The sequence below is a fragment of the Saccostrea cucullata genome, unplaced genomic scaffold, assembly GCF_032062105.1.
Source record: "Saccostrea cucullata isolate Sc308-1 unplaced genomic scaffold, CSIRO_AGI_Scuc_v1 ctg4356, whole genome shotgun sequence".
Classification (NCBI taxonomy): Eukaryota; Metazoa; Mollusca; class Bivalvia; order Ostreida; family Ostreidae; genus Saccostrea; species Saccostrea cuccullata.
This window is the reverse complement of record NW_026931305.1, coordinates 21,120-46,649: the sequence shown is the minus strand read 5'-3', so window position 1 is coordinate 46,649 and position 25,530 is coordinate 21,120. Positions and strand designations below refer to the sequence as shown.

The window sequence follows — 25,530 nt, the reverse complement described above, 5'->3', positions numbered from 1 at the left end:
GGGGGGGAAGTGGGGGGGAGGCCCTGCCCCCCCCCCCCCCCGTTGCTACGTGTCTGCTATAAGCATTATTACATTATGGTGGATCTCTAGCCTAATAGTCCATTTCATTATTTATATGGAAAATGCATAAGCCAGGCACATATAATATTAGAGCCCCCCCCCCCAACTTTTTACTGTTGAGAAAATTCATTGAAAGACCGGTGCCATCGTCGCAAACCACGGCCAAAATGTACGATCCTCTCCCATTCTGGAGAGAGCTATATGCGGACTCCGGACCGTGGCTTGAGACAATGGACCGGTGCTTTCCTCCACTTTTTGTTGCAATATAATGAAAATGGGTTGAATAACATTTTGAACTGAAGGAAGTTTTTTCTCAGTAAACAACCAAAACTGCGCGCCAACTTGAAAATTAATCTCATCATGAAGTTCTACATCAAGTTGTTATCTCTCGGGGAGATGGAAAAATTTTAAAATCAAATAATGGTGTGAACGAATAAATAAATATATGCCTTTTTCCGTATTTAAAGTATAACATTTAATGTTTCCTTTATACATTAATTTAAGAGACACGATATTTAGCCAATCAAAATCCAAGAAAATATTCCGTCTTGTCAGTACATACAAACCCATGCATGATGGTGTGAGACACTGACACCCAGCTTGCCGGTGTAACGACGAAAAGTGACCCCCGTAGAATATTGACCGGGGGGTCATTTTTCTACGTAGAAAAATGACCCCCCGGTCAATATTCTACGACAAGTAGGGTCATTTTTCGACTGTAGAAAAACATTCCAAACCATTAATTCTACGACTTCACACACGTTGAAAAATGACCCTCATAGAAATTTGACCCCCCTATATTTTATACAATAAAACCTTGTATATGTGTCTCCTGATTTTTTCATACTTTCAAATCCAAGTAGGGGGGATTTTCTTTATGTAATCTTTGAAAATTCTTGCAAGAAAAAAAAAATAGCACAGAAGCAGGAAAAAGGGATATGGAGATACCGAACAGTATTCAATATCAAAGTCCATAAAACAATACAAAATAGGAGCAGAGCAAACACGGACCTCCGAAACATCGAAAGCAATATTGTTTAACTATATAAATTCAATTCCCTTGGCTCTTACCTTTAAACTTACATATACATCTGTATGCATTTATTCTGCTTTAAAATACATACTTTTTAACTACCTTATATATTACTATACTTTTTACTTTATATACAGGAAATACAATACACATCAAGAAGTTCTTATGTATGGCATGTCAAACGTTGCAATATTTGATAATCTTGTGATGTATATTCAAAATCTTGTGATGTATGTTCGAAATCTTGTGATGTATATTCAAAATATTGTGATGTATATTCAAAATCTTGTGATGTATGTTCGAAATCTTGTGATGTATATTCAAAATCTTGTGATGTATGTTCAAAATCTTGTGATGTATATTCAATATCTTGTGATGTATATTCTAAAACTTGTGATGTATATTCTATAATCTTGTGATGTATGTTCGAAATCTTGTGATGTATATTCTATAATCTTGTGATGTATATTCAATATCTTGTGATGTATGTTCAAAATCTTGTGATGTATATTCAATATCTTGTGATGTATATTCGAAATCTTGTGATGTATATTCTATAATCTTGTGATGTATGTTCGAAATCTTGTGATGTATATTCGAAATCTTGTGATGTATATTCAATATCTTGTGATGTATGTTCAAAATCTTGTGATGTTTATTCAATATCTTGTGATGTATATTCGAAATCTTGTGATGTATATTCTATAATCTTGTGATGTATGTTCGAAATCTTGTGATGTATATTCGAAATCTTGTGATGTATGTTCGATAATCTTGTGATGTATATTCGAAATCTTGTGATGTGTGTTCTACAATTCAGTGATGCGTGCAATAAAATTGCATGACGCAACAGAAAAGTAAGGACAATTTTCATTGGTTAGAAATAACGAAAGTAGCTGAAGCGTCGGGAAAACCATGCAGGTGAGAAAAAACACAATCATCAGTTTGTTTATTGCAGCACTTATTACGAGATGCACGAGTGTTGTTCCTGGTGACATGATGGAGATATTTCGGCCTGCTAGGGAAAAAACTCAGTAAACGTAGATATATTGAAAAAATTTGTAGGTACTTGTAACGATATGTCACGATGCTGCATTGTCAGATACAGTATTTATACATGCATGCTAAAAAGTTAAATCTCGTAGTAATCAATATAGCAGAAGAATAATGAAGAGTACATACTACAAAAACTGTGCAATTTGTAGCAAGATTAATTTTTGTTTAACAGCTGTTTTTATTACATTTTATTTCGTATTATTACTACCAAATACTGCTACCGTTTGTTAATGTTATGCACATGGTTATCTTGTACTTGCAAGTAAATGAAACATTTAAAAAAAAAATAATGAAAAAATAAGTCATTTAGGCTATTTGATAATAACATGCTAAATGAACAGGTTTTGCTTTTTAATTCTCCTTCACTCAGTCTTTGTATAATGTATATTTTTAGACGAGCTGATCGCCAACCAGGAGATCAGAATGATCGCATCTGCTCCTGCCACTTTAAGGATGGTAAGAAGGAGGGGGACTCTGCATATTTTGCATGGAATGAAGGATAGGCCATGGATTTCTCTGATCCTGAATGTACAAAAAGGTGAAATTATTTTTCAAAATGTGACCGACATCTTGTTTTTGGATGGTGGGTGGGTGGAGTTTAATTGAGAATATTTTACTAAAAAACTTTAAAAGGGTACATGTATAAACAGAGTAGCTTACAACTGAATAAAAAAATAATTCAAGTTTAATTATTTTACAAAGGAGGAAAAAACTCAAAAGTGAGGAGTCCCTGTCATCTTCACAGATGGACCAGTTGCAGATTCCACAAGCACCAAAATGTCAATATCAAGAAAAAGTAAAGCTCATTTAAAACACCAATGATGACAAATGACCAACACTGAAACATTTTCAATAATTTTTAATAATATATAAAGTTCTTTTAACTGTACATGATTTACAATATATTTTCAGTTGATATCAGAGCACAAATACTCAGTATCCTGCACATTTAACTGTACTCAAGAAATGCAGCGCCTCTCAACAGAAATACAACTGGAAAAGGAATTGCTTGCCCTAAGAATAGAGTCTAGTAAAAGGAAGCCAATATCAATCCACGATATTAAATACAACGAAGAGAAGGTACATTTAAAGGAATTCCAATTGTGATTTCCTATTTCCTAACAATTTCAGTTACTGTAATAAAAACTTGTTGCCATTGAGGGATGAACATCTTAGATTGACTGTTATGTTAACATATTTTGTTATTATTTGGGAGTGTTAGGTCTCTGATCAGCAGGGGCATTTTCTCTATATAAGAAGAAAATGGAGACTCCCTACCCACCCGATGTATTTTGTCGGACAGTTTTCTGTACATTGCAGGTAAATTTTTTATTTATTAACTTTCCAGCCTCTTATTGTATAGTACATTTTGGGGTTTGAAGTCAGTTTTTGCTTTTCTTTAATTTTTAAAAAAAATTATTTAAATTCTCCTTTTCTTAGAATAAAATTCAAAAAGTAGCTTCTGATTGTAAAGTATAAGACTACAGACATTGAACTTTGATTTGTTATCAAAAGGATTGATTTAAACTTGTCTAAATTAATTGTAAACAAAAATAAAAGGGGGCACCTGCTATTTCTTTAAGCGTTTTTCACTGGGGGGTGGGGAAACTTTTTTGTACATACTTGAGCAATAGGAGGGATTAGATAAGAATCAATTAGTATATCAGAGTCTTAAATAATATCCTTTGCATAAGCATAAAAAAATTCTATATCAGTCTTTTTAAAACCTTTGAATTTTGCTTAATTAACTACGATTTATCCAATTTTGGAGCTTTTTACCTAATTCTGGGTAGAATCCACCCTTATGAAATTATTGACTCAATTTTGACTTAATATCACTTTATTAACATTAAAGCACAAAAACAATTCATTGTACAAATATTTTATTTCTTACAGTCACCAATATATCCAAATATCATCACCGGCCCAGACGTCATTCACTCCTTTGAATTGTGCTGGTAGCAGTAAGGTGTCATCATTTGAGATGGTCACAGTATCCAATACACTGAAGTCACAGGACTCAAATTTCATACATGTTCACAGGTAGGTGTATAATCTTTGAAATTACCACAATTGACTAATTCTGGGACAGGTAAGTATGTAAGTATAGGAATGAGAGCACCAAATCCCCGGATGCACACATGGCTTTGTTTGTTATGGAACATTAAACCGAATACTGAATGGGTAGGCGTTACGCCATTGGCTGAAATCAGGTATTTAATTGTTTTCATTTAAAAGTAAAATTAATGACCTTTGAAATAAATGATGGGATGAGGGAATATTACAGAAACTATAGAAATGCCAGGGAAGATTTTAGGAGTGGGGGTTGATTTTTTATGCCGCGTGTTCTTTACTGCGAATCTCTAAAAGTTGAAAATAACTGCAATTTTGACCTATAAACGCCATGGGACCATGTATTTTTTTCAGTATTTTTTGTTAGGGCTTAGAACAAAGTTTGAAATGATGCTAAAGATTTTTCTGAAATTGTCATAGTAAAGTACTGAGAGGGCCTAAGGTTTGTATGGAGTTCTATGGGAAAATAATTAGTGGTCTTTTCCCTATACAAGATGTTGTCTGATGGCGTAGTGTAGAATGTAGCGTAGAATGTTTTCCAAGTCAGCTTAAATGCAAAGGTTTGTTTTAAAATTTATCATAATGACTTGCAAAAATTTAATGCAGTTAAATTTATTGTATTCTTGAAAGATTGACTGTAACACAATTTTTTTACACAATTACAAATAATCAAATTAATTTTTTTCCAACTTTTTTTCAGAGTCTCTGCCAAAATCTTTTGAGGATTTTTCCTCTGCTAGAGCATCCATGGATGCAATTGAAACAATCCAGGACATCCCAACACATATGGATAATCAGGCCATGGCCTACAGTATGTACAAAAGTTGCCATACTTTTAAAGCAGTAACTTGCGTGCCTCCAAATGGTGCACTTACATTTTGCTCCATGCTGTACCCAGGTTCTACTTCTGATGTAGCTATTGTACGTCACAGCCAAGTTTTACGAAAGTTCAAAGCTGGAGACCTTATTTTGGTGGTCAAAGGTTTCACCATTCATGACCAGTTGCCCCAGGATGTCTGCTTAATTATAAAAGCTCTTTTATCGACACGAGGCCAGTTTACCATACAAGAAGCAGCACTGTGTTACAAGATTGCTAAAGCACTTATTCATGTGGAAAGAGCCAACGAGAGGATAAAGAATTACAAGATTCTCCGTCACATACCATCTACTTACAGACCAATCTCAACAAAAATATTTCAACTCTGTTCTTGTCTAACTTGTAAACTTGCAAGCTCCACTTTTGAAAGAAATTACTTAAAGATACATGTACTTATTATAAATTTGCATTGGCGTGTGACAGTATACACTAAACAGTGAAGATATTCATACCAAAGTGCAAGGGATAAGCAAATTTTGATTTGTTATCAATGTCAATGGTTATATTTATTAACTTTGTAGTATGTTGTAATACATATACTTCAGAAAATGAAAATCCCTTTTGTTAGCATGGATTTATTACAAGAATGTTTGGCAATTCCATTCTTCATTTGACAATATAATTTGGAAGAGGGTTTACTTATAATTTTAAATCTCTAGTTTAAAGTATATTTACCTTTAAAGCACAACTCAACAAATTCATGTTTTCAACAATTTATCTATTAAGAAAGACCAAAATGTTACATTTTCACTTTGAGAATAACATCTTCAATTCATTAATAAAATGATTCTAAATTTTGATATTCTTTTTTTATGTAGTACATAGATTTTATTAATCATCATTGCTATTTAAAATAGTCTTATAAGCCAGAAGTTTTATGATGGATTGTGACATATCATATCATACATTTATGAGACTTAGGAACATTCAACACATTTAACATGATTACCCATTTTCCATTGTTAGAAAATTCTAGAGGTACAAAACTAAGTGTCAAGAAGTTCAAACCAGAACTCAGTTTTCCATCAGTGCTGGAATGAAAATGTTAATGTAGAAATCTATCAGCTTTGGAACATTTGCTGTCCATTCAATGTCTTTTACTATTCTAATCACAATGCAGTCTACTCTTGTCCACACAATTAAGTCGCAGAATGTTTTGTTACATATGTGTAGCTGGCCTTGAATTTGATGATAGTATGGGTGACTGGTTTTCAGGCACAGGGTATCTTGTTTAAGATCTAAAAAAAATCAAAAAACACTTAAGTTGTGTTATACCAGTACATATCCCCTCCTTTTTCAATATCTTCATACCATATTGAACAGCTGCACTTGTAAATTAATACATGTTTTGAAATCATTTACTCACCAAGATTTTTAATTTCAAAGTACTGGACAATACAGATTTTTAATGTTATTTACCTATGAAAAATCCTTCAAAGTTTGTGCCCCATCTGCTACTGTTGAAGACGATGCTGTATATGGACACTTCACCTCTACAATATTAGGAATGGCGTCTTTGGCTTCTGGAGTTTGATAAAATACACTGCATGTTGGTGGTCGAATAACTAAGCCATCAGGTGAAGCTCCCAACACTCCGGATTCATGCAACCATATCCTTTTCAGAAAAAATTATAATACTACTGAATGCAAACAAACCATAATACAATTGATTTTGTAATGCAAACAAAGTCTAAGTAGAGCTTTTATAATCCTTCCACTTCAAAAAGCAAATTTTCTGGAATATGTTGGTAACTGAATATTTATGCCCCGCCATGAATATGGCCGGGGCATATAGTGTTTGTCATGTCCGTCTTCCGTCCTTCTGTCCTTCCGTCCCACTTTGTGTTTAGCTCTGTTCAAAGCTAAGTTTCAAAGAAACTATCCAAGATATTTTCATCAAACTTCATATGCTGATAGATATTGATGAGAGCTATGCAACTACATTAACATTTTTTGACCTTGACCTGACTTTTCTTAAATAGTGTTTAGCTCAGTTTTAAACATACCATTCAAGATGGTGTTATCAAACTTTACATGTTGATACAAACTTGCATAGATGATGCATCTAGAGATGAACACTACCGGACATGCTTCGGATGCTGGATCTGACCTACATTTTCCAGATGAGTGACCAAATTAAAGTTTTTGGAGCAGGTCCATTCTTAAGGAACTATAAGCCCTACTTAGACCAAACTTGCTTGGATGATGCATCTAAGGATGGACACTACCAGACTTGCTTTGGATGCTGGACCTACATTTTTATTCCCAACTAACTATAAGCCCTGCCTGAACCAAACTGATCAAATTTTATACATGTACAAATTTCATGTTGCTTTACTAATATATCCTCGGCGGGGCATTCATGTCCTATGGACATATTTCTAGTTTTTTTTACAATTAGACTTCAGTAATTGATTTCTGTTTGTCACCAGGATAAGTCCTGCTATTTGTTTTGACACATTGAATGTTAACATGTCAGAGGTTGAATGAATGTTATTTTGTGCTGTATACCTGACTGCTCTACAGCTGCATCTAAGTCCTTTTCATACTTTCTCAAAGCATCATCTTCATGAGTGATACCCCATGCAACAGCCTTGATGGACTCCAGATTGTAAGCCGACATCAGCTGTTTCTTCAGTGACAATGTCAATCTGGAGAAGAAAATATGATTTTTGGTTATTAATCTTATATTTCCTGCATCTTTATGTACAAATATCTAGTCATTACAGTCGAACCTCATTATCTCAAACTCAATGAGACCAAGAAAAATGTTGGAAATATCCGTGGATTCAAGAATAACACATAAAGAGTTATCAAGAATAAAATGTCCCAGTCTTTTATAAATGGTTTGGACTTCAAAATTACTGTGACATATCCATGAAATATAAGATAATGGGTTTGAGATAACAAAGTTTGACTGTAATTTTAAAAGTCTTTTTCGCAAAAATTTAATCACACGTCTTACCGCCTTTGCTTAGAACTGAGAACTGCACCAAAGTTGGAAGCTGATATGCTATATTTCCTTACAATCGACCACATTGGGTTGTTTCGTTGCCAATGCAGCTCTTTTAATGGATTCAGGGATAATGCATGCTGTAACCATACCATAGGGGTATCAGAATGAACATACTCTGGTGATGTTAACAGGTCTTCAATGAGAGGTACAGGTGGACCAGGTTCACATGGCTCTGGTTCAAGAATCCAATTCAATGCTGAAAAATTTCATTACTTGTGTCATTCTCAAAAATATCATCCATAATATCCATATCACATATACCAAGTATTTATTTAAGAGTCCATACATTTCATTTTAGTGAACACTGTCATGGGTTTTTGTAATGTATGCATTACATATCAAATTTACAACTCACTTGCATATATTTGTTCAGAATTGTTCCTGTATATAATTTTGCACGTGGCATTCTTAGTGTGAAAATGCCATGTAAAAATTGGTGCAAATGTACAATTAATATTTACTTAATTATTAACAAGGTTTTATAATGACAGAGTATTTAAATAATAGAAGAATGATCTGATAATTCGCAAGAATATGAAACAAAATATTTTTTTTAATGCAATTGAATAATTTATTTTTCCTTTCAAAAATGTATGCTCATGTACAAAAATGCTATCATATTTATAATATTGTCTTTCCAATTATTCAAAGGTTGTTATTATACAATTATTGCTGTGTTTTGAGGTCAATACAATGATTTAGCCATCTGAGGAGTACAATATTCACCGAGCCCGGAGGGCGAGGTGAATATTGTACTTCGAAGATGGCTAAATCATTGTATTGACCGAAAAAAACAGCAATAATTGTTTTATTATATGATTCACTAATAAAATGATAAAACCCATTACTTGTTTGCATTTGATTAAGTCCTATCCAAATACAATTAAGAGAGAAGCAGAATTAAAATGTTAATAAACCTTACAGGTCGTATTTATTTTTTTGTTAAGTTTTTTTTTTAAAATCAATTTTAGTTGCCATGAAAAAAAATTATGTCAGTCTTTTTTCTAGTATAGAGTTTTAAAGGAAGGAGTATTATCAGGGAAAACTGACTGCCAAAAAGTAAAAATTGTTTTTCAGTAAAAGTGTTGGAGGAGTGTCCATGCATCCCCTCTTATCACCCTCACCCGAAAATATATATTCGCTTAACTTATCTTCACATGAAAAAAAGTTATAGTAGTTTAAATAGCTTTCCAAATTCAATTTGTATCAATTTGGAATATCCCGATCTATTTTTAGATCAATGTAGAGGAAATAAATTCTTGTATTGACCTGGAACGTCACGTGCAGGTCAATACAACGTAGTATTTTTCTAACATAGTTGGATCTCAGCCAATCAGAGAGATGAAAACTATTCAATCATATAATAATAATATTTATTACATAATATGTTCAAAAATTGGGCAATATACATAGCCAACTATATTATACTCCTCATCTTTGTACATTTGTTCACAATTAAAATTAACCATCGTTCAGTAACAAAATAACAGTTTCATAATACTCGTAATATAAAAATCAAATCAAACTTAAATAACAACAATAGTGACACCGAAATCATAACTTCCTTCTTATATTTTACCAATAAACCTTCCAAGGTGCAAAAAACACTGGTCACTTTCATCAAAGGGTCGGTTTAAAGCACTTCAAATATGAAGCAAATTTTTTAACAACTGATTTATTTATATTTAATGATTGATCATTTTTTAAAAAAAAAAAAAAAAACAAGAGGCCCATGGGCCACATCGCTCACCTTTGTCACTGTGGCTAGGAAAAAGTAAAAATTGGTTTTTTATTGAAAAGTTTAAATCCAAAAGTAGTCCCTTGACCAATCATGGCTTTGCTTTTCTTGAGAAGGTTATTTTTAAAGAATTTTCCTATATATTTCTATATAAAATTTGATCATCCTTTGTGGCCACGTCCTACCCCTGGGGAACATGATTTGAACAAACTTGAATCTACACTACCTAAGGATGCTTCCATATAAATATGATCAATCAGGGTTTTGCTGTTCTTGAGAAGAAGATTTTTAAAGATTTTTCCTTTATATTTCTATGTAAAACTTTGATCTTCCATTGTGGCCCCGCCCTACCCCGGGGGTTATGATTTGAACAAACTTGAATTGACACTACCTGAGGATGCTTCCATATAAATAGGATCAATTATGGCTTTGTCATTCTTGAGAAGAAGATTTTTAAAGAATTTTCCTATATATTTTTATGTTAAACTTTGGTCAGCCATTGTGGCTCCGCCCTACCCCCGGGGGTCATGATTTGAACAAATTTAAATCTACACTACCTGAGGATGTTTCTCCATAAGTTTCATTTTTCCTGGCACAGTGGTTCTTGAAAACAAGATTTTTAAAACATACCATCAAATTTTCATTAATTCCCAATTATCTCCCCTTGAATGAGGGTGTGGCCCTTTATTTGAACAAACTTGAATCCCCTTCACCCAAGGATGCTTTGTGGCAAGTTTGGTTGAAATTGGTCCATGGGTTCTAGAGAAGAAGTCGAAAATATGAAAAGTTTACAGACAGACAGATGGACAGACAGACAGACAGACAAACAGCTAGATAGACAAAATGTGATCAGAAAAGAGCTAGAAATGAAACATTCCTCACCACAAAAGCCAGAAGAATATAGGGACCACCACCAGTAACATGTTTCTGGGAAGAACCAAACCATGCAGAGATAAATATCAATAGTCCTGAATCTTCGATGCAGGACCAAGTACGAGAATTGCTACAAACACTACTCCGGAGACTTACCTATTATCCTATGATGTAACGTACTTTGTCCACTGCAGCTGGTTCCCTCATAAGCTGGTAGCGAGGACAGTTCAGGATGTCCTGTCAACTTTATTCCTCAACTTCCTGTCTTGGACTGAAAAGCAATAAGTGGAAATCTTTAGTGTTGCCTAGTGACTTTGAATTAAAAAGAAAGTTTTTAGATTGTGAAGGGGGGGGGGGTACTGATGTTGTGCATTTTAATTAAATGTACGAAATCTGTATTTCACAGTTTAATGCATTCATGTATTTTGTGAATTGTCTTAGGATTCATGTAATAATTGTTGCTATGTATTATTAAGCACTAAATCTATTCAACTGCATGTGTAAATGGGGAAAATGTGGATATGTAAATGATGTATAATTGCAATGTGTAAAATGTGACATTTTCTTATATGAGGGAGTCTGTTCATGTAATTTTTTTTTCATTAATTATTTTATTTATCTTGATAAAATTATTTCAATTAACAATATTGTTTTTCTTACCAGTCTGATGAACTCAACAAAGGTTACAGAGGTGAATGGTAGAAATATGGGTATTACAGGTGTCAAAACTCTTCGTTGATGACAGACTGCATGCCGCACTGTAAAATCACCATTTTGGATCTTTAAAAGGGGAGGCTACTCCTGAAATCAAAGAAATTGTCATAAAAATGAGTACCGGTAACCTGATTTTCTTTAGGTCTCACACAAGGAAATAATTTCACTATATGTTACTATATAGCTTTAATTAAATAAATTAATTAACTAGACTCTCAGCAGATAATTCATGAATGAGAAAAAAGATTAATGCTTAGACAAAATTTGAGATCAGAAAAAATATACCCCTTATGCAGCTTTTAAGAAAGAAAATTGAGACTAAACATACCTATACCCCGAAATACACATGGGCAAACAGCCAACACACCATCAAGGAAGTTACATCGATCACACCTAAAAAAAAAAGAGTTCCCTTTGATTCAGTGGCACAATTCTGCTGATATGATATTCCTAGTGCATGAGTCCAACATTAAAACTGTAGACCTACGTAAAGTTCCTGAAAATGAAAAAAGAAAAGAAATATTATTGTCTCTATATACATCATACATAGAACTACATTTGTTCATTTTGATTGGCTATCTCCTTGCATAAGACCTTTAAGGGGTAATTTTATGATATTTACCATGTGCACTGATTGCCATAAAACTAAAGAAAAAATACCAGCCTTACAAAGTCACTTAACCATGACCTTTGACATACCTTACTAAGAATACCCTGGACAATTTGGTTTAACTTAAGACTTCTGAATTTTTAAATGCAGGTTTTGATAAATTAACCATTTAATATACTTATGAGCTCATAAAACTGTCCTTTAAAACTGTATGATAAAGAGTGTAAAAACTTTGAAACATGTTTGGAAAGTATTATCACACATGTGATATGGGATAAATCATCACCACAGAAAGATCAAAGAAAATCACTGCAGATATGCGACAATAATTCTTATCATTGTTTATTGTATGTCAAGTCTAGAATATGATATATCATTACAAATATTATGATTTTTAGCCGGGCACATTGCTCGTAGAGCAATGCTCAGCTATAGCGACGGTGAGCAACAGAAAATGCTGCTTCTTCACCGCCAAATTGAGTTTACGAGTAAAAGTATGGTACGTGACCAGCCGCTGTTGAGAAAACAAAATCACCTTAAGAAATAGTAAATTGAATATTTTTATCATAATATTAAATTGTTTAATATTTTTTCCTGGCTCCTTTGACTAATATTTTACAAAGTAATTCAACGGGTGCAAAAGGTTTTCACCAGGTATCCCTGTCTGCATCATATTCTATAAACAATATAATTAAAATTAGATGTTAGATCGGCTCGCATACTCAACACACTAACATCTAACAGGTCATCCCATTGAGGGTCACGTAAGAGGTTAAATTCGGAACGCCTCAAGATTTATTTGCTTCAACAATATATGATGATTTGCCAGCTGCGATTTGATTAATTGATAGAATTTGACCTCTGACGTGACCCTCAACGGGATGTTGTTAGATGTTAGTGTAGCGAGTATGCAAGCGGATCTAACATCTAATTTGAATTAGATTGATTCTATAAATAAAGGTTGTACTAGCTATCAGGCTAACACAAATGCAGGGAACATCATTAATGACTTGATGCAAATCTCACCGCTGAGGACACATCAGTGCAGAGACGTTTGACCTTAATCTTGCTGCATCGGTGTTTATTTACTTCTGTTTGTATATAAAACCGGATTACCCCAAAACGATATGTGATAAATATTTTTCGCTGTTAATTTCTAGCTATATTTTATTTTATTTTTAAAACTATTTAATATTATACATGCCATTGAGATATTTTTGTGTGTATTACATATTCTCTAAACGTCTGAACGTGATTTTAAACTGTCACCACAGTCCTTGTTCATTATCCTGTAAATGAGCCCGGCTCAATACATTTACTATAAAAATAATTGGACAAATTTGTGAATGACAATATTCAATGATGCATAGCAATTAATCTTTTCCTGACATTCACATTCTCCTAAAAATTTGTCGTGTTATTTATTTATTTATTGCAAAGTCGTCCCTGGACTAGTGCTACGGTCAATGCAGCTGCAATGGGCCATGCAATTTCGAACCCTGCGTGGTGAGAGTTTGTCCCGAGACACAGTTAGATTATTCTAACTAGCACCAATATAGAATAAATCATACCGATTAATCAACATCACTACAATATGAGGACGTAAAAATAGGATAAAACATCCTTTAGTCCAGCAATAACTGAATAAGCCACTAAATTGTTTTTGATGTACCTTCAAACAAATCAAATTAATGTTCTTGATTCCCACTTTTCACGTTATGACTGACTTAGTGCTTCTTGATACCAAAACAATTTTTCTATTACCTATAATTTTGACTTTAGGTTGAATTCGCCAATTTCATGCTTGCGAAGTTGTGTCAATGTGTGCATTACGACCGCTCCGGCTACTTTCGTTATTTCTAACCAATGAAAATTGTCCTTACTTTTCTGTTGCGTCATGCAATTTTATTGCACGCATCACTGAATTGTAGAACACACATCACAAGATTTCGAATATACATCACAAGATTATCGAACATACATCACAAGATTTCGAATATACATCACAAGATTTCGAACATACATCACAAGATTATAGAATATACATCACAAGATTTCGAATATACATCACAAGATATTGAATATACATCACAAGATTTCGAATATACATCACAAGATTTCGAATATACATCACAAGATTATCGAACATACATCACAAGATTTCGAATATACATCACAAGATTTCGAACATACATCACAAGATTATAGAATATACATCACAAGATTTCGAATATACATCACAAGATATTGAATATACATCACAAGATTTTGAACATACATCACAAGATATTGAATATACATCACAAGATTTCGAATATACATCACAAGATTTCGAACATACATCACAAGATTATAGAATATACATCACAAGATTTCGAATATACATCACAAGATATTGAATATACATCACAAGATTTTGAACATACATCACAAGATATTGAATATACATCACAAGATTATAGAATATACATCACAAGATTTCGAACATACATCACAAGATTATAGAATATACATCACAAGTTTTAGAATATACATCACAAGATATTGAATATACATCACAAGATTTTGAACATACATCACAAGATTTTGAATATACATCACAAGATTTCGAACATACATCACAAGATTTTGAATATACATCACAAGATTTTGAATATACATCACAAGATTTCGAACATACATCACAAGATTTTGAATATACATCACAAGATTTTGAATATACATCACAAGATTTCGAACATACATCACAAGATTTTGAATATACATCACAAGATTTCGAACATACATCACAAGATTTTGAATATACATCACAAGATTATCAAATATTGCAACGTTTGACATGCCATACTTATGATGATATTACAAATTCCTCCAAAACTGGCAAAAAATTACACCTGAGTGAATAATAGTTCAACCTTCAGAGATATCTATAATTAAAATAAAAACTTAAAAATCTCTTTTCAACACTTTTAAGACCACAGACACGTGACCAATGGTTGTCGTTACATCTCCTTTCTTCTGAGATTTTATAGACATTACCTTTGCAAACTGATGAACTCTTAGTAGTCATGCCCTTACTTCAAATTAAATTTCTAGCACATACCGTCCAAAAGTTAATGTTAAAGTAAAAGTGTGGAATTGTTGATTTTTTCACAATGGATTAAATGTATCAGATCCATGTTAACGCCGCGTATTCAAAGATTGAGGGGTAATATGAAAACCATCATTCATTCTGTGTTCAATAATCCAGAAGTGAAAAAAAAAATAGATAGATTATATGATCAGTACGTACTGGTCCTTGTCGACAAAGCAGGTAACAACATTGTCTTCGTTTGTAAGTCTCATTAATTGTATTTTAGAAGAACTTTTAAGATTTAATTCTACAAGTGGTAATCCTACTTATACTCATACTTCCCATTCTAAGGAAGAAATTCTTCAAAATTGTAGGTCAGTTTTAAATATTTTTAATATTCCACAGAACAAAAATGAATTTGAATTACCCGATATATATTGGATTCCAAACAAAGACACATTGCGGATTCCAGTAAATGTTCATTCAAATCTCTTTTGTACTCCGCACTAAAGTATTGACAGTAGAGAAGGAAAAACTCTTAGTGTACTGCGCAACAATATATTCAAAAAGTGGGGTGAACCAGGATTTTTGATTTCAATGACAGCTGCTTTTTTAATAAAACGGAACTTGTAAATTTACAATGGTCATTGGTCATTTGCAAAATTATTTTGTTAAAACACATTGCACACACAAGTACTCTGAAGTTGACGTGAAAGAGATGCTTGAGTTACTGATCGACAATATCTGTTTTGTTTGTTTTTTGGGTTTTTTTTTTTTTGAAAACCACATATTCCGACAATAAATTGGAATTCCCATAGGTACCAATTGCGCTCCGTTATAAGTAAATCTATTTTTATATTCACATGAAACAGAATTTGTGCGAAGTCTAATGCGTGAAAAGAAGAAAATACTTTCTGTGGCCTTCAACTCAACATTTAGATATATCGACGACGTATTGTCAATTAACAATGGTAATTTTCATTCCTACGTCGATACGATATATCCTTGTGAGCTAGCTTGAGATGAAAGATACCACAGAGTCTGACACATCTGTCTCACACATGGATATTTTACTTGAAAAAAGACGTTAATGGTAATCTAACAACCAGGCTTAATGATAAATGTGATGACAAACTTTTCTATCGTCAAATTTCCTTGGTTATGCAGCGATTTACCTTCATCACCTGCAAACGGTGTGTATATATCTCGGTTGATTCTCTACATATGAACAATTTCTAAAACGAAGTAAATTAATGACAAGCAAGTTAATGAAATAAATAACAAGAATATCGGCAGTCTCATTTGAAGTCAATATTTCGATAATTCAATGGTTGACACAATGACATTGTCAGCAAATGCAATTTATCAAATTGAAACAAATGCTGACTAATGTTTTTCGTGCTTTTTGTTAGTCCGTTATTTGTGCATCGAGTTTGCGGAGGATTTTCCTGTTATTTCCCAGTCGTGACAGGGAGAACATGGCAGGTGTGACCGGTCAGCAGGGGATGCTCATTCCTCTATGGCACCTGATTCCATCTCTGATGTTTCCGAGGTTCGTGTTTGCTCTGCTCCTTTATATTTTGTATTGTTTTATGGACTTTGATATTGAATACTGTTGGTTAATATCTCCATATTCCCCTTGTGTAAAAGTGTGTCAAACTAAATATTAAAGGTCAATATTAAAAGGTCAAAATTGATTGTACACAAAAAGGTCTTGTCACAAAAATACACTTGTAAAATATGAAAGCCGTAGCCTTACCCAGTCATGGGCATGGGCAAGGTTCAAGTTTTGCGGACAAATATACAAACAGACAAGCGGACAGGTAAAATGCTATATACCCCAGAAACTTTGTTTACGGGGGCATAACCCCGGAAATTTCGTTTACGGGGGCATAAGTATATCATGTAAAGTAACAACTTTTTCATCTTCTAAAATTTTTTTTCTATTGGTAAAAAACTCCTAAAATCACCATATGTATTTTTTATGTACATGATAGAACGGGGAAAACGATACTACATGTGCCTTTTTTTGGAAAGATGGGAACTTATCATTATTTTTTTTTTTAGTTAATCATGTTTTATGCTACAATCCCTATTTTGTTAACACTAGCAAACGACAAAAGACATTTTACAGGTTTTGAGCTAACCACTTTTTGTTTTCCTTGTATCATACATAAAGGTCAGAGGCAATTTAATTTAGTACTTATTTTTACAAATTAAATCATCCCTATTTTTTTTAAAGAAGTTTGAAACTTCATTCATAGAAAATCAAATATTTTTATACGATTTTTTTCTATGTTGGAACCCTTTTTCGTGCCCGTTTTAAAAATAGGGATAAAAAACGTTAAACTTTTGAAAAATGATGTATCCAGGGTAAAATCAAAAAGATTCCTTATTGATTAATAACGGAAACTTTTCTTTCTGACACCATATATGTCAGCTAGAAATGACCCATACTACCCATAGTCCTCTGCCTCTCCGCACATAGAGATTTGAGATTTGGTGTGGTACAAACGAACTCTGGCGGAAGTTTGGAAATAACCCTTTTTAAGAATTAAAATGGCAACTATGGAAACTTATTTACTGGTATAAAATTTAATAAAAGTTTCTATGAATTCTCGTATCTTTGCTCTTATAGCCTTTGGGTTAGAACATTTTGATACCGTTTTCCTCTAGTGGAGATAAACAGTTTGTATCATTAATGCAAGGTATTTTATCGCTTTGATTTCGTTATTTTAGCTTAAAAGCTTTCAGAAATTAACACTTTAAAGCATAAGTCAGCTTGATATTACCCGCTTGCATATGCCTAATAAGAATATTCCTTCTAAAATGAATTGTTTTGGCATCAAAAAATGACAAGGGGGTCATTATTCTACGGGGTCAATTTTCTACAATGCACACGGAGGAATATGACCCCAAGGCCATGATTTCTACAGAAAAAGGGGTCATTTTTCTACATAGAATATTGACCAGGGGGTCAAATTTCTACGTAGAAAAATGACCCCCGGTCAATATTCTACGGGGGTCACTTTTCGTCGTTACACCGGCATGCAAGCCAAATTTTGACACCATTTAGATGCGGATTTAATATATTATCAAGGTGAAAAAAAAATAGAATACATCCCACTATCTTAAAAGATCAAGAAAATTATTTTGTAATTTGGGGACGACCATTTGATTCTGAGGGGGTGATTGCAGATTTTGAAAATAAATTATCTGTCTTCGAAAATGATGAAAATAAATAATCCGTCCTTGATGGACAAGAATATAAATAACCTGTTCCTGACCAGTGTCATATTTCACCACCCCCACCCCACCCCGAATTAGAGTTTTGGTCTAATCACTATGTTAAGTTTTGTTTGTCGGACTTATTTCAGAGGGAATGGATGGTGTAACACCCCCATACTAGTATTTTTATGTACATGTATACCTTATGCGGCCAATCTTTAGATATTAACAAAAGCGGAAAATGATATCAAATATCGAAATATAAGAATGATAGACTAGGAAATCATGTAATTTTGATAATTTTTTTTTACCATAAAAATTCTCAGAAGCTGGAAGGGGGTGGGGAGGTACACCATCCATTCGACAGGTGCCTGTGACTTACCGGTATTTCGGTGAAGAAAATAAATATCCTGTCCTTGGTCTTATTGGAAATAAATAATTTATCCTTTACCGACATATAAGAATAAATAATTTGACTCGGAACCCCCCCCCCCTTTTTCAGATTCAAATGATTATCCCCTTTCGAAAAAACTATTCGCTGATGTAATTTAGAGATGAATTTATAACATATCGAGAAAGTTGTTCGCAATATTAATGAGATCATTTTCTCCCAAGGCTTATCATAAAGAGATGTTTTTTTTTAAATTTGATGCAGTCACTAATAAATCTAATTTTATTGTAGTAGAGGATGGAAATGAAAAGTTTAGTCCATAAAATTTTTTTTTCTACAAGTGTAAATAATGGCTGCGCAATGGGGTGGGGGATAGGGTGCGCTCAATCTGATAAAAATCAGACCTTTGTTACGCTCCGAAATTTTGATGGTCGCTGTACCAAGATCTGATATTAGAAAAAGCATGTATCTCGGGACGACAGACATCCTCGGATACTCACGGATGATCTCGTCTTTTACTCGTGAACTGACGATCGAGTAAATGTCGAGATCAGCCGACGATGGGTGACTGACACTCCAACCAATAGATCGGAATGCACACGCAGAAGGATAAAACGTACGCTGAACTAGGACCTGAGGTCCCCTGCTCAGTTCACGACTATCGGGCCTGTTTACTCCGCTACAAAATGTAGTTCGTTGCATACGTAAAGTGAAAATAGAATAAATCGTAATACTGTGAAGCCTTTAAAGTGTAAAACAAACAACTTTTTAAAAGGAATAACCATCTGATGGGTATTAGAAAAGATAGAGGGGGTGGAGGGTGGGTGCTGAGCAACATTAACTGCAATTTTATGCGATATATGATATATAAACGTTTAACATTTATGGATTACGTTAGGTGACCTGTGGTCTCCCCTATGATTTTATTCCAGGTAACGTTATAGTACACATCAGTAGGGGACAAGAGTAAGATGACCATAGAATGAGTAATATTGTACATCAGTAGGGGGACCAGAGGTCACCTTATATTGTACATCAGTAGGGGGACATCAGTAGGGAGAGCAAAGGTCATCTTATATAGTACATAAGTAGGGGGACCAGAGGTCACCTTAAACTGTACATCAGTAGGGGAACAAGAGGACACCTTAATGTACATCAGTAGGGGGACCAGAGGACACCTTATTTGTACATCAGTAGGAGGACCAGAGGACACCTAATATTGTACATCAGTTAGAGGACCAGTGTGTCACCTTATATAATACATCATTAGGTTGACCAGAAGTCACCTTATACTGTACATCAAAAGGGTACATCAGTAGGGGACTAGAGGTCACCTTATACTCTACATCAGTAGGGGGACCAGAGGGCACCTTATACTGTACATCAGTAGGGGGACTAGAGGGCATTTCTACATATGTAGGGGGACCAGAAGACACCTTATATTGTACATAAGTAGGGGACAACAGAAAGGGGGCCAGAGAACACCTTATATTCTACATCAGTAGGGGGACCAGAGGTCACCTTTAATTCTACATATCTAGGGGGCCAGAGGTCACCTTAAATTGTACGTCAGAGGGGGGGGGGGGGCAGAGGTCACCTTATACTGTATATCAGTAGGGGACATCAGTAGGAGAGCAGAGGTCACCTTATATTGTACATAAGAAGTGGGACCAGATGTCACCTTACATTGTACAGCAGTAGGGGGACCAGAGGTCACCTTAAATTGTACATCAATAGGGGGACAAGGAGTCACTTTATATTTGGGGGACCAGAGGCAACTTTATATTGTACATCAGTTGTAGTAGGGGGACCAGAGGTCACCTTAAATTGTACATCAGTAGGGGGACCAGAGGTCACCTTATACTGTACATCAGTAGTGGGAGCAGAGGTCACATTTAATTCTACATATGTAGGGGGACCAGAGGTCACCTTATATTGTACATCAGTAGGGGACAACAGTAAGGGGACCAGAGAACGGCTTATATTGTACATCATTAGTGGGACCAGAGGTCACCTTATATCCTACATCAATAGGGTGACCAGGAATCACCTTATATTACACATCAGTTGGGGGACCAGAGGCAACTTTATATTGTACATTAGCTATAGTAGGGGGACTAAATGTCACCTTATTTTGTACATCAGTAGGGGACATCAGAAGGGGAGCAGAGGTCACCTTATATTGTACATAAGAAGGGGGACCAGAGGTCACCTTATATTGTACAGCAGTAGGGGGACCAGAGGACACCTTAAATTGTACATCAATAGGGGGACCAGTAGTCACTTTATATTGTACATCATTTGGGGGACCAGAGGCAACCTTATATTGTACATCAGTAGGGGGACCAGAGGACACCTAATATTACACTTTAGATCAATAGGGGGACCAGAGGACACCTTATATTGTACATCAGTAGGGGACATCAGTAGGGGGACTAGAGGTCACCTTATATTGTATATCAATAGGGGGACCAGAGGTAACCTTATATTGTATATCAGTAGGGGGACCAGAGGACACCATATATCGTACATTGGTAGGGGGACTAGGGGTCACCTTATATTGTACATCAGTAGGGGGACTAGAGGACACCTTATAATGTACATCAGTAGGGGGATCAGAGGGCACCTTATATTGTACATCAGTAGGGGGACCAGAGGGCACCTTATATTGTACATCAGTTGTTGAACCAGGGGACATCTTTTATTGTACACCAGTAGGGAGACCTGGGGACATCTTATATTGTACATGAGTAGGGGGACCAGGGGTCACCTTATATTGTTCATCAGTTGGGAGACCAGAGGACACCTTATATTATACATCAGCAGGGGGACCAGGGTCATCTTATATTGTACATCAGTAGGGGGTCCATAGGACTTCTTATTTTGTACAACAGCAGGGTGACCAGGGTACATCTTATATTATTCATCAGTAGGGGGACCAGGGGTTCTTGGTTTGAACACCAGTAGGGTGACCAGAGGTCACCTTATATTGTACATCAGTAGTGGGACCATAGGACACCTTTTATGTACATCAGTAGGGGGAACAGAGATCACCTCATATTGTACATAAGTAGGGAACATCAGTAGGGGGACCAGGGGTCACCTTATATAGTACAACAGTAGGGGGCCAGGGGTAACCTTATATTGTACAACATTAGGAGGACGAAAGGACACCTTATATTGTACATCAGTAGGAGGTTTATAGTAGGGGGACCAGAGGTCACCTAATATTGACATCAGTAGGGGGACAGAGCCTTCAGTTCAGTTTTAACGTTCGTTACTAGGTGGACCAGAGGTAAACTAATATTGTACAACAATAAGTTGACCAAAGGTTTCATTATGGATACTTATGGTCATCTTTATATTGTACAACAGAAAGGGGACCATAGATCACCTTATACTGTACAAAAGCAGACGTCTGATTATATTATACATCATAAGGGGAAACGGAGGTCACCTTATACATCAATAGGGGGTCAGAGGTCACCCTATGTTGTAGATCATTATGAGGACCTTAGGTCACACTATATTTTACATCACAAGGGGGACCAGAGGTCACCTTGTATTGTACATAAATATGGAGACCAGTGGTCCCCTTTGTTGTACATTTTTAAAGAAATCAGACATAAAAAATATTATATGAATGCAGAGAGATAACGCATCAACGATTCTAGACTCGTCTTAACCAACAAACACCTAAAAAGAAAACAAGGGCGGACCAGTGGGTACAGATAAAATGCATATTAACGAGATGCCAGACGTTCACTTAAAAACACGACAAGAGGCTATGGATCTTATAGGTCATTTGAACATCTTGTAAACTTTAAAACTTTCATTTCAAATAAGCGGTAATAATTAGCAATAATTAGTAGTGTTCATTGACCACAAAAACCCTCATCCTGAGGTCATACATTTCACAATTTTGAAAAAAAGGACCATTGTTCATAAAAAAAGATTGGTTTGTACCAAAGAACAAATTTCAAAGCATTAATTCAATTACAGTATTGTCTACAAATGAAATGGTACCACTGAGCCAGGGGCCTTGAAATTTATAATTCTGGAAGACACTCCCTTGCTTGTCATAACTATATGAAGTTAGTTTACTTAATATCCAGGAGCAGAGAGGAAGATTTTTTAAAAGAATGAAGGAGGCTGGGGGACAACAAATTAACCACAAATTAACCATCAGTTTTAACTTATTTTTTTAGATACGGTATCATAAGCTGTCAACTATCATTTTGCAAAGAAAAAATTCATACATTTTAGTTTTTAAAATTTGATCATTTTTGTATATCTTTATATGGAGCTCTTCTTTTAAAGGAGATCAAAATAGTCTGAAAATGGCTGCCACCCCTCAGCCTCTTTAATGAATATAAACTTTACAGTTTATATAGCCCCAGCCAGCGTAACACCGGAACCCCTGACCTTTGGGTCACGAATTTCAAAACTTTGGAGAGAATACCCTTCCTCATCACAACTTTGCATGTAGTTAGTTTGTTTAATATCCAGGGGCAGAGGGAAATATTTTCAAAGAATAAATGCATTTCATAATTATTATTATTGTCGTTATAGGTATTTCCTGTGTGAACAGAATGGTGGATCTGTGTGGTTTTTATGTCACGTGACATGGTCATATAAATAGCAGGTGCATGCTTAAAAAGTTACTCTACCGCTCGTACAGAACGTGTAATGGAATCCAGTAAATTAGGCACACACACATATATATGTATGTATATAAGTATTATTTAATGATTAAAAATAACGTGTGTTGAAATGAATACAAATGTGTTAAATTTGTAATAAACGTTCTGACGAGCAGCATTCCATACATATGAGTTGATTATTCTTTCAATACAGAATAAAAAGTATAATTAATTTATATTCGGACAGACAAAGTGAGAGAGATTATAAATTAATATAAATTTTATAGCCTGTCCTAACCCCAGGGCCCCTGACCCTGGGACAATGAATTTCACAATTTTGGTATGGAGTCAATGCTTATAATAATTATGCCAACAGTTCGACGGCTTGATGTTATTGAGTAAAGAATATTTTTAAAGATTTCATCAATTGTAGTAATTACGCCCAAACATTCTTGCCTTAGGGGGTGGAGGGCAGGGACCATGAATTAAAAAAAAATTCCCTTTCACCCATAGATGCTTTATGCCAAAATTGGTTGTAAATGGTTGAGGGATTACAGAGAAAAGCTGAAAATGTTCAAATGTTAACGCACAATGCACAGCGCACGACGCCAAAAAAAAAAAAAAAAAAAAAAAACTGATAGCAATAAGTCACATGCGTTGATTCAGGTGACCAAATAAGGAGTCCTTTGGTCTCAATATTTATGTAAAATATTAGGTGTCTTCTGGTCTCCCTGTTGACATACAATATAATATTATAAGATGACCTCTGGTCTTCTTATTAATGTAAAATATAAAGTATCTTCCGGTTTCTTCATTGTCGTTCAAAATAGTGTCATCATTAGTTTTTAATGATGTATAATGTGACCTCTTGTCTCCCTACTGATGTACAAATTACGAGGGCTGTTCAATAAATAATGTCCTGAACTGTATGACATACAATACCAAGCTTGAATTTATAACAATTGATGTGACTACTTTTCATCACATAGTTTAATTGTGAGAAGCTGGAAAACAAGGGTATTCGAGACACTGCATTAAAAATGAATTGTAAAGAATCAGTAAACTAAAGTAAAATTAAACCGTCCATTAAAGCTGCTGTAAAATTTGTTAAGAATCCCAAAGAAATACTCAATGAAATATGTAAAAATTTACTGCAATCAATGTTTGTTTTATAGACAATTGAGCAGGTGAATTTCACTGATAAAATGTATATAATGGGCATCAAAAATGAATACCGTACTTGCAAACAAAAATTAAACAAATAATGTACTGTTTGCCAAATTTCAACAAATAATCACTGATGGTGTATGATTGACTATACGACACATAACAAAGAATGGAGGCGTACAAGGCAAGGACAGTTCCGCGCTCTGAAAAAAGATATTTCTCAATTCGAAAAGTAGTATTTTTTCAAAATTTTATGGTTTATATCATCTTTTACATATCAAATTCTTTATTTCATTGTTTTAATAATTTATGAATAATTTATTTTTTATTCATGTTTTTATGACATTTGAAAACAAAAAAAAAAAAAAAAGAAAAAGCTTCATGTATGATTCGAACTCTCATCATAGCTCAGGTTTAGTCCAAGACCAACCGCTTTAAATACTACCGGTACGCTACGAAGTATATGCACTATTGACGTCTTTCAGTGTGATTTAAATGAAAGGGTTTGTAACATTTCCATCATTTAAGCGTTCACGAAGAATGGAGACTTGACCCATTCATGTTCAAAATTCGTTTTTTATAGCTCTATTAAACCCATTTTCCACTAAATATGCTTAACTGTCAACTTTGAAATAAATATTATCAAATGATAAGTCGTTCAGAAAAATAAAATGATAAAATATTTTGAAGATGACATTACTGAGAACATGATTTTAGAAAAATATAGCTTTTTCGTGGATTTTGAAAATTGAAAAACATTTTGTCTCAGAACGGGAGATTGTACACGCCTTATACGCCCTCTTTCAAAATACACATCATTTCGGGAGTAGTTCACACTGTTTTAAAACGTTTGACAAAAAAAGCTTATTACTCAAAAGTAACTCTAAAAAAATGAGTGAAAACGACTGCATATAAGAATATATGAACAATTATTAAAAATATCAGTAACTGTAGTTATCCACGTTTATTTGAATTTCA

The 25,530-nt window shown here is 34.4% G+C and overlaps 1 protein-coding gene and 1 long non-coding RNA gene across 6 annotated transcripts; one reads left to right on the top strand and one right to left on the bottom strand.

Moving 5' to 3' along the window:
• Positions 1–1,739: 1,739 nt before the first annotated feature.
• Positions 1,740–5,897, top strand: LOC134232124 (uncharacterized). Of its 3 annotated transcripts, none has more exons than XM_062714078.1 (7): positions 1,740–2,014; positions 2,544–2,687; positions 2,852–2,945; positions 3,062–3,229; positions 3,372–3,469; positions 4,046–4,184; positions 4,925–5,897. In XM_062714078.1, exons 2-7 carry the CDS (start codon positions 2,656–2,658, stop codon positions 5,537–5,539), a joined length of 1,146 nt encoding a protein of 381 aa, XP_062570062.1. In that variant the 5' UTR covers positions 1,740–2,014; positions 2,544–2,655; the 3' UTR covers positions 5,540–5,897. The 3 variants fall into 3 exon arrangements, with proteins under 3 accessions (XP_062570062.1, XP_062570060.1, XP_062570061.1); XM_062714076.1 differs by having other exon boundaries at positions 1,740–2,133; XM_062714077.1 differs by lacking the exon at positions 1,740–2,014 and having other exon boundaries at positions 2,144–2,687.
• LOC134232125 (uncharacterized) lies at positions 5,797–14,076 on the bottom strand. Of its 3 annotated transcripts, XR_009984712.1 has the most exons (8): positions 13,815–14,076; positions 11,834–11,936; positions 11,387–11,527; positions 10,883–10,997; positions 8,065–8,311; positions 7,611–7,750; positions 6,519–6,714; positions 5,797–6,337 (listed from the first exon to the last, which is right to left on the bottom strand). It is a non-coding gene; the product is annotated as an uncharacterized LOC134232125 (long non-coding RNA). The 3 variants fall into 3 exon arrangements; XR_009984714.1 differs by lacking the exon at positions 11,834–11,936 and having other exon boundaries at positions 13,815–14,073; XR_009984713.1 differs by lacking the exons at positions 11,834–11,936; positions 13,815–14,076 and adding an exon at positions 11,769–11,829.
• Between the last annotated feature and the right edge of the window lie 11,454 nt (positions 14,077–25,530).